This window comes from Danio aesculapii, chromosome 18 (genome assembly GCF_903798145.1).
Source record: "Danio aesculapii chromosome 18, fDanAes4.1, whole genome shotgun sequence".
Lineage (NCBI taxonomy): Eukaryota > Metazoa > Chordata > Actinopteri > Cypriniformes > Danionidae > Danio > Danio aesculapii.
The window spans coordinates 23184393-23195453 of record NC_079452.1 but is presented as its reverse complement, the minus strand read 5'-3'; the positions used below and the strand labels follow the sequence as shown (position 1 = coordinate 23195453).

Sequence of the window (11061 nt, the reverse complement as noted above, 5' to 3'; positions counted from 1 at the left end):
AACTAGATCATTTCAGCTAAATGTAATATATTTTTCTTAATTTTTTCCATTTCTTTAAAAATGTTATTCAATATTTTTCCTAACAAAGTAAATTTTGGACTGATCTTCAGTGTTTTATCAGATGAGTTGATCAGTTTTGTCTTTGGTTCGGACTGTATCTGCACAGATGTACTGTAGAGCATCCTGGAGAGAATATTACTGTAACTGAGAGATCTCATTTATGCTCAAGTTATCCTTACATTACACATAGTTTTTATTGTTATGTATCATACGTTAAGTTCAGGTGCACGTCAGTAATTTACAGTGTATTATGAAAATGTTCCTGCAGTGATGAATGTGAGTGTAGCCGAGGGCAGAAATGTGTGAAGACTGTGTGAACTAATGCAAAAACACACAACATAAATCATTTCCAGCCTGAAACCTTTGATGACAGCAGATCAGATCATATTCATAATTCTCACCAGGGTTTATTGTAAGGTTGAACATGTGTCAAGGGTTTCATTATGCAGTAAAATATATTACATCTATATTTTATTTGATATATTTTATAATGTAGATATTTTTACATTATTACATATAAATTATAAGCATTTGCAAAAAAAAAAAAAAAAATGCTTTTCTGAATTAGATTTTGTCTTGTTTCTAGGTCAGATATCTAATAATTCTTAAATCAAAAAGCATTTTCTAAACAAGCAAAACATATAGCCTTATTTTTAGAAGATATAATAAGTCAAAATTAGGTGAGTTTTTATTTAAAACAACTAGTTAATCAGCCAATGGGGTAAGCAGAATAATATTATTTTAAAGAGAAAACAAGATTATTTCATTTCCCACATTGGCAGATTATTTAGTTTGTTTTAAATAAAAACTCACTTGTTTTTCACCCATTATATCTGAAATCAAGACAATTTGTTGTGCTGGTCTAGAAAATGCTTCTTGATTTAAGAAAGTTTAGATATTTGGACTAGAAACAAGACAGAAAAGTAAGAACAGCATTTTTTGCAGTGCAGTGAACAATCACCCTTTGCAGGATCACTCAAATGACCATTTTAGACACTCATAATTTAATTATTTATGGTCATAGTCTGTAATAGACTTGTCATACTTGCTCAATGTTTCCACTAGGTGGCGCTTTTTACCTAAAAGTCAGCGATTTATAAATGTGCAGAGAGAGAGAGAGAGAGAGAGAGAGAGAGAGAGAGAGAGAGAGAGAGAGAGAGAGAGAGAGAGAGAGAGAGAGAGAGAGAGAGAGAGAGAGAGAGAGGTGACTTTTTGACTTTGCAAAGTCGTGTATTTTAACAGAAATTAAATACCAACATACTTGTTTAATATCACCAAGTGAGCATATATAACAGCATGTACACCCCTGAAGAGTTATTTGTGAGTTTAAAGGGGCACTACATCCAGAGAATTAACTTCTTACACTGCAAAAAAGGCTTTTCTTTTGAGTTGTTTTCTGTACAAAGATCTAAGAGTTTTTAAATCAAGATGCATTTTCAATTAAAAACAGTATTGTCTGATTATTTTGCAGATTATTCTTTATGTTTTCAGGATAAACTCACTTCATTTTGACTGATTATTTCTGAAAACAAGATTATATTTTTATAATGCTTCTTAATTGTAGAATTTTTAGATATTTGGACTACAAACCAGGCAAAAACTCAAAGTAAGTAAAGCATTTTCTGAAGTTTCTGAAGAACATTTACACACTTTTTATTACCAGGACACACAGTAAATAGACTCGCAACCGCTGCTGAGTAATTCCTCCATATACTCAACAGATTGATTTATGTTTCAGCAAATCTGCAAGTTTATCAATGAGCAACTGCCATGATTTCAGAACATATTTACACAAGTTGTATAAAATAACAGGGTTGCATCATTTGATGGAAACATAAATGGCTGAGATTAAGAGGAAATCCTTTTAAAAGTTGACGATGATCCCTGTTTCACCTGCACCACTTTAACCATTTGAGCTCCCAGAGATGTGACCAACCAGTAAAGCGATGTAGTAAAGCGAGTAGTGAAATGTTGTGCTTTTTCAGTCTGCGTCACATGTCTTCACCCAGCAGGAGCGGCTGCAGGAAGAGTCCTGCTGTACCCAGAATACACACCAGCACAAACACCCACAGAAAGATCCTGTCTATCACCATCGCCACGTACTTCCAGTCATCCTGGACCTTTAAAGACAAGTAGAGCAACACTTTTGGCATAACATTTCTTAAAACAAGGTATTATGTTTTTGCTTGTAAAGAAAAAGCTTCTTGATTTAAGAATTTGTAGATATTCGGACTAGAAACAAGGTAAAAACTGAGTAAGAAGAGGATTTTTTTACTGTGCATGTGGCTTCAAGTGGAAACCCTGAATAATAATAACCATTACACCAGAACATTCAGAACACATTTCAATCTTCTTACCTCTTTAGCCTCGTTTTGTAGTCTCATGTTTTCAGCGATGTACTTGACGCTCTCTATAGCCTCTCGAACCTGCGGTGAAACAGCAGACATGCACAGAAATCCGTCCAGAGACTCAGAGCTGGAGCACGGGCTGCCTCCGTCCTCTGCGCCCTCGCTGGTCATGTTGGAGATGTGTTTCTTCCAGCAGGACGAACAGTGATGCTCTCGGCACAGAAGTGCCGTCCTGGACGCCTCGTTGAGTTCGGTCGGACACAGGAGGAGCTGCGGCCCACGACACACACTCGTCTGTTTGCTGAAAACCGGAGGATGAACACTGCACTGTTTGGCAGGAACCTCCTGGTCTTTCTCAGGCCGGGTCATGAACATAACCCGAGGAAGCAGACTCAGAAACACTCGACGAACCCAACAGGGCATAGTATGCGTCTTAGGCGTACGATAATGCACATTTAACACAAACACCGTAATCACAATAGAAAGAGTGACGAATATCATGGTGAAAAGCAGATACTCTCCTATTAATGGAATGACTAGAGACGTTGATGGGATGGTTTCTGTGATGACCAGAAGAAACACAGTGAGCGACAGCAGGACGGAAATGCATAAAGTGACCTTCTCTCCGCAGTCGGAGGGTAGATAGAACACGAGAACGGTCAGGAAGGAGATGAGCAGGCAGGGGATGATCATGTTGATGGTGTAGAAGAGCGGTAGTCGGCGGATGTACAGTGAATACGTGATGTCCGTGTAGATCTCCTCGCAGCAGTTGTATTTAATATCATGTTTATATCCCGGAGCATCAATGATCGTCCATTCTCCACTCTCCCAGAAATCCTTCAGGTTGATGGTGGAGCCGATGAGCACCAGGTCGATCTTGGCCTTGTCATAGGTCCACGAGCCGAACTTCATAGTGCAGTTCTGGTAGTCAAAGGGGAAGTAGGTGACGTCGATCTTGCAGGAGCTCTTGAAGATGGCTGGCGGGATCCAGGTCACGTCTCCGTTGAAGCGCAGAAGGGCTTTGGTTTTATCGTCCACCTGGAAATCTCCCACTGCACTGTGGTGCGCAAATAAACACAGGTTGTGAAGGACTGACAGCAGCGATACTGAAATGAGGAGCATCGTATTGTAGACTACAGAATACACAAGACATTTCACTCGATGGTTCATAATGGGAAATAAAATGCAACTGTCAGTGTTAACATTCTGCAATGTGGAAGTGTGCTCACGTCTGGGATTGTTTTAGAACTTCTGATTCTGCTGCCAATGGGAGAAATGACTTGGAATAATAAACAACAGGAAACTACTTGGTCTACAAACAAGTTTATGACTATTGCAGCATAACAAGCTTTATTTTTAAGACTAAAAATTAATGAAAGTGGATGAGATCATGATGAGGTTCCAATGTCTGTGCCTGCTCATACATGCAGAATAAAATCATGGCTGCGTCTGAAATCGCATACTGTATAGTGTGTTCAAAACAGTATGCAAGCTATCATGCACCGCGAGAGAATTCATGAATGTGAGTGAAGCGATGTGATAATGTCAAATGGCGGATGACAACATGTTGTTGCAGAGTGAAATAACTTGCCTCAAAGGGACTTTGGTCGCACTTACTTGTTATACAACACAATGTCTGGCTTCCAAATCTTGTTGGACGGCACACGGATAAACTCAACACCTCCGAAATCCTTGGGTTCCCACCGGAGCTTGTAGTCATTCCAAATCTATGAAAAATATTTATCCACAATTCAGCATCCGTGCACTATTTATTACTGACTAGCTGTCAACCACCACATTATTAACTGTGTTGTGGTCCAGTTTAATTTGCTGTTGTCATGGTGATTATGTTTTATATTTTTATCAGAAGAAAGTAAATCTTCAGCTTCAATTGGACAGCACGGCTAAAGTGTATTAAAATGTAATAACAGTTAAAGTTTTCATTAATAAAGAGTAATTAATGATGTAGAAGTATTGTTAATTATAAACTTCAATTCTTTTTTTAAATATTATAAACATAACATCAAAGAAGAGAATAAAACAGGGCCGGAAAAGGGAAACAAAATCTTTAAGTGTTTTTATCATTCATTTATTTTCCTTCAGCTTACTCCCTTATTTATCAGGATTCGCCACAGCAGAATGAACCGCCAACTATTCCAGCATATGTTTTACACAGCGGATGCCCTTCCAGCTGCAACCCAGTACTGGGAGACATCCATACACACTCATTCACTCACACACACACACACACACACACACGCACACACACACACACACACACACACACACACACACTCATACACAACGGCCAATTTAGTTGATCAGTTCCCCTATAGCGCATGTGTTTGGACTGTGGGGGAAACCGGAGCACCCGGAGGAAACCCACACCAACACGGGGAGAACATGCAAACTCCACACAGAAACACCAACTGACCCAGCTGGGACTTGAACCAGTGACCTTCTTGCTGTGAGGTGACAGTGCTAACCACTGAGCCACCGTGCCGCCCACTGTTTTTATCACTTTAAACGTTTTGTAAATGGATTCTCTCGAATGGATTCAGGTTTAAATACGTCAAACGTGACGGATGCGAATAATTTCTTACAAGAACTTAAACTGACAGTTGAATAAAATATGTTTTAAACTACACATGAGACATACAGCAGTGGTTATTGATGAAGAATTATTGTCTGATCCAAAGACGAGACTGTAAAGCATAATCTCATCTGCTCCGACACATGACAAAACAACAACAGAAGAGAAAACACTGCTTTAATCTGATGATGATGCAAAGATAATTCAAGGCACATTCAGACACGGTCAATACATGCAGATTCAGTTGTCCAGGTCAGGTATCTCAACATTTTTACGACTCGCCACTTGGATGAAATATCTACTGAATTTGATTAACCTGATTAAATCTGGGTATTGATTCGCTGTTTAAATGTTAATGAGCCGCATGATTAATTGAAGAAGGGGTTGCGGTGCTTAATTTAATTGGACCCTCTTTACTGTACTCATTTTTTCTTGGACAGGATTGTAAAATCCTCTTCTCATAATCACTTCATAGCAAATTATGAGATGCACTTTCTTCATTTATGGCAAACTCAAGCTGTCTTGATCAAGTGGACCGTTTCCAATACTCGTTTAATTAAAAGTATTAGACATTTAGACTCATTTTCCCCTGATCCGGTGCACTGTACATAACCATTAGCAGCAGTTTTGCTGTAATCATGCATTTAAAACATGCATATTTAAACACTTAACAGAGGATAGAAAAGTTATAAATAAATACATTAAGGAGTTAAACTTTGATTTATCAGAGCATTTATATACTGCTACTCTCTGGGGGTTTGAAGTGCTTCTTTTATCCCCATTTATAAGTTAAGTTACTGAATGTAAAATGTAAATGAATCATTTAATTAATTCCCTTATAAGAAAAGTCACATGGAATATTTTGCACAGAGCATATTTTATGAAATAATATTATATTTGTGTGTTCATGAGACTGTAATGACAGCTTTATAATCATGCCATGACACATGAATGGGAATGAGATGTTATGCATGCTTATAACAACGTGTTATTATTACGTGTCGTTCCCTCAGTTATGACCTTTTAAATGCAAAGATGACATTGTTTAAGACAATTTGGCATAAGCAAAAACATCACAACCTTTTTTTGTCTTTGTCATGACAAGTTGACGTTATTAAGACAGCAAAACTCGTCATAAATCTTGTCATGCGGCATTATAACTGTCATGAATATTTTTCTGATCACGATTTCAGTGGAACAAACTGTATGTGTCATTAAAAGTCTCAGCACTGTGTCAAATCATTTTTAAGTGCATCATTATTATTTAATGATATTTTAAGGATAAAGTCAGCTTGTACTGCTGTAGTTGAGGTCAAAAATATATTTATGTTGCTGTTATAAAATTCATGACACATCTATAATGGCTTTGTGATGATCATGTTTATTCTTATGATACGTTTTGTTGTCTTGGTAACGTCAAGCTGTCATTACAAAGACAGAAACAGGTTGTCAAGTTGTCATAAACAACGTCATTTGCATTTAAAATGTCATAACTGAGCGAATGACACTTAATAACAGTTGTTATAAGCATGTATTAAATCTCATTCCCATATGTCATGTCATGATTATGTGAGTTGTTATGAATGCTATAATGAGTGAATTAAATAATTCATTTACATTTTACATTAATTCAGCAGACACTTTTTAATTAAAACAACTTACAAATGAGGATAACAGAAGCACTTCAATAAACACCCCTTCAAGTAAAGTATTACCCAACTTACTTTACCAACACCTTGCTATAAGCACAGCCAGTGTTTCCACATTGTAGATTTCCCGCATGCTGCTCCAGTCATCATCAACACACCGCTCAGTGATTGTGGATAAAATGCTGTTCGATTATCTAAATGAATAAATGACCTTTAGATGAGTGTGAGTGAATAATGCATGAGCTTACGTGTCTCAGCCAAAGATTGGTCTCCATAATCTGGTTCACCTCATCCTGTGGAAATAAAAAGCAGAGCGAGTCTCAGACAGATCGGCCGCGGGGGATACAGACGGCCCCTAAATGAATATTTCAGAGCGTAAAGAAGAAACATGCTGTCATATGCAATCATTCTCCAGGCGTCAGACCAAGACGCACCTGAGTCCCGTCGCCTGAAGCACTCGCACACACTCGCTTTTATTCAAATCTATTAAACACTTTGGATTTATTTCTTTCAGATTGGCTGGAATAACACGTCAATATTCAAAATCATGCAGAAACTGCTGTGGTCAGTATTATTATCTCCAGAGTTTCTACAGAACAAACCACTGTGGTCTAATAACCTGAACGACACAAGAAATGAGATATTATTTATTAAAACTCTAATCATTCTCCACCAAAACACACTTTATTTTTATTAAATGCTCTGAAAAGTATATTAAACATGTTGGATTTGTCAAAATAGTCAATATTAATAGTGTCATCTTATTTCTTGTAGTTTGGCTGGATTTAAACTATTGTGGTCAATATTATTAGCCCCCTTGTGATTTTTTTTCTTCTATTGTGTGCAGAACAGACCACTGTTGTTTAATAACTTGCCTAATTAACCTAAATTGTCTGTCATCATGGCTTAGACAACATAAATTATAAATTAGTTGTAAACCCACAGCACTCTCCATCCAAACACACTCGCTCTTTATTAAATGCTCAGAAAAATCAGTTGAACACTTTAGATTTGTTGAAATGGTCAATATAAATAGTGTCATCTGCAGCTAAATGAATTGTTTTAGTAACTATTTTTGCTGAAGAGAGTCATATTTCTTTTAGTTTGGCTGGAATATTAAATTAAAATTAATGTGGTCAATATTATTAGCCCCTTTCATGAATATTTATTTATTATCTACAGAACAAGCCATTGTTGTCCAATGACTTGCCTAATTAAGCCTAGATTAAACCTTTAAGCTAAATATTTTAACTGGATTGAACATAAAACAATCAAGTTGTCCCAAAAAACCCTACAAATTGTGTTGCTTCCGCTCATTTTAAAGAAGGAGTTTAAACAAGCAGCAAAAGTCATTGTGTGTGTGTGGAGGACAGAAATGTCCCTCAGAGATATTCACATGGGCATAAAACACACACCACTTTGACCAGCTGTGACATGGAGACCTCGAACTGGACAACCACTGGATCAGACACATTCTCCACCGGGCGGATGTACTGGTTATAACTGGAGAAAATGACAGAGAAGAGCCGGTGCTCGGCCTCAGAGCAGCAAACCCCTGAAACAGGAAAGCACAATTATAGGCAAGTTTAGCTCATCCAGGTCTCTTATAGTGCATGTGTTTGCTCTGTAGGGGAAACTAGAGCATCCAGAGGAAACACACACAGAAAAAAATGATTCATTGGATTTACCATAGTTTCTTTAAGGTAACTGGTTGCAAACTGGGCTGAATTTTAACAAATGAAGTTGAACATTACTACATTTGAATTGTTTGTTTACATGCAGCCTATATATATTGTTTGCAACCAGTTACCTTAAACATTTTTGTACATAAATAATTTATTTTCAGTGCGCGCACACACACACACACACACACACACACACACACACACACACACACACACACACACTGCCCCAGTCGAGACTCAAACCAGCGACCTTCTTGCTGTGAGGCCACAGTGCTAACAGTGCTGTCTCTGCATTCTGCTCAGCTCTGTTCCATCGGTTATAAAAAGGCAGAACACACCGTAAAGCACTGAGAGAAAAAGCAGATGACTTGCTGCAAGTGATGAAACTCTGTCAGGCATTGAGGCGTGTGCTTATTCTGCTCTCATTAATGTTTAGGATTCAGCAATAGTAGATTAATGACGTGTCGGCTCTGTTACTGTCATATTTCAGTCCAGGTGGAGTCTGCTCTAAGGTTAGTATCTGGAGCTAAAGCACAACATGATGGAGATCGTCAAATCTACTATTGTTTAAAGGTTTAACAAGTTCAGCATCAGATGTTCTCGATCATATTCAAGCATTGTGCATTATCACAGTGATAGCCTAATGAATTCAGTTTACTGTAATTATACATTTCTTTTATATCATTATAGTTTCATAAAAATGAATGGAAAATGTCTGAATAAATCAGCTACATGACTATAATAATCCCATTAACATAAAGTGCTTGCAACTATATTGAGCTGAATGGAGTAGAGGAATAATATTAATGCCATTATTATCCTTTATTTGCTCTTAATGCATGTAAGAACATTTAAAATACATCCAAATAATTATCTGTTCATTATCACAACTTTTAGAAAATAATAATTTAATAATAATTTAAACAACAATTAGTAACGACATCAAACCTTCTCAATCACATTTAGGTATTTAACATTACTTCACAGTGATGATGGATTCAGTTTACTGTAAAATACACATTACTGCAAATTATACATGTCATTATCACACCTTTCATGAATTAAAAGACAAACAAATGATTTTAGAGATATCAAGGGATTTTTTAAATATTACAAAGTAATAAAATAATTACTTAATTCTGAAAAGTTATAATGCATTAAAACACATAATTAATGTGTAAATGCACATTTCAGAAAAGCTAAAGTGTTTGTTTTGGATGTTAAAAGGCTAATTTAATGTAAGGATTCAACTCGTGCTTCTGAGAAACCTTCATTTCCAATGGCAGATCATTAAGAAATCAATATATTTATCTGATCTGTTACTTTGACTCTTATTGCTGCTTCTTAGACAAGAAATAAAGCACTTGAATAAACTGCAACAAGTAGATTCAGCTTTCTGTACTCACCCGGCAGGAGAAAACACAGAGGAGAAAATGAGGAGAAGATGATCAGGAGAGCTCCGGTGTTCATCGTACAGTCCGGGGACAGAAATAATGCAGCGGTGCAGACAGGCGGAGGAGCAGAAGAAGAGGAGAGAGAGAGAGAGTGTGTGAGTGAGTGAGAGAGAAATGAAGAGAGAGTGTGTGTGCGTATGTACAGGGTATGTGTGTGTGCGTGTGTGTGTGTGTGTGTGAGAGAGAGACTGAAAAAAATGCAAATGTCCACAAACTTGAATCAAGCATTTTCTAGACAAGCTAAATTTAATGTCGTTTTCAGAAATAATGAGTCAAAATGAAGAGAGTTTCTCCTTAAAGAAACAAAATAATCTGCCAATGAGGGAAGTGAAATGATAATAATGTTAAGGAAAAACAAGATTATTCATCTTACTCCACTGGAAAAACTCAAACTCGACTCGCTATTTCTGAAAACATATTTGGACTGAAGACAAGCATTTTAAGCAGTGGAGAGAGAGTGAGCAGATGAAGACACACACACACACACACACACACACACACACACACTCACACACGAAACCTGTGGCAAATTTTATGTCAAAAGACCGCATTAAGTATGACTTTAAGTGTTGGCGCCAATATCCTAGTGGTTAAGTGTGCCGATGGCGACTCGAGTTGGATTCCCAGCTCAAGATCCTTTGCTGACCCTTCCCCTCCAGTGTTGCCAGATTGGGCGGTTTCCCATTTTTGAATAAGATTTTACGGGTAAAAATAGCATTGGCGGGTTGACTAAATTTGGGCAGTTTTGAAACGTAACTTTTATATGCAACAGCACATAATTATGTTCAAAGAATTTAAAACGCTTAGGCTGATTTGGTTTAGTCTATTTACTTATGTCTCATGTTTTAGATTGTGGGAGGACACTGGAGTACCTGGGGAAAACCCACGTGAGCACGGGGAGAACATGAACTCTGTACAGAGATGTCAACTGCCTGGGTAAAGACCCGAACCACAGACACTTGCTGTGAGGCAACAATGCTAGCCACTGGGCCACCGTGCTGCCCTATAGAGGAAAAAGAGGAGGAGAGGGGGTGGAAGGGGGGATTCTTCAAGACGAAGATGACTAAGGTAAGATGCTTTGGTTATTTATACTCCGTTAAGAGTCGTCTGATTGGTGAATCATGTGTTAGCTAATGCGGGGCCAGCCGTGTCAGTAATAAGCACGTGCTCCTCTCGAAATTAGTTTATAAATAAACTTCACTAAGTGTGTGGGTGAGTGGGGGCAGTGTTTCAATCTGATCCGGTTATGTTGTGGTTCTGTGACTGCTGGTG

The 11061-nt window shown here is 37.7% G+C and overlaps 1 protein-coding gene across 1 annotated transcript; it reads right to left on the bottom strand.

Annotated features, from left to right (window-relative positions):
* Positions 1–835: 835 nt before the first annotated feature.
* On the bottom strand, positions 836–9954 carry chrna3 (cholinergic receptor, nicotinic, alpha 3). The gene is made up of 6 exons (XM_056478764.1): positions 9742–9954; positions 8066–8205; positions 6899–6943; positions 4026–4135; positions 2418–3465; positions 836–2180 (listed from the first exon to the last, which is right to left on the bottom strand). Exons 1-6 carry the CDS (start codon positions 9803–9805, stop codon positions 2052–2054), a joined length of 1536 nt encoding a protein of 511 aa, XP_056334739.1. The 5' UTR covers positions 9806–9954; the 3' UTR covers positions 836–2051.
* Positions 9955–11061: the final 1107 nt, after the last annotated feature.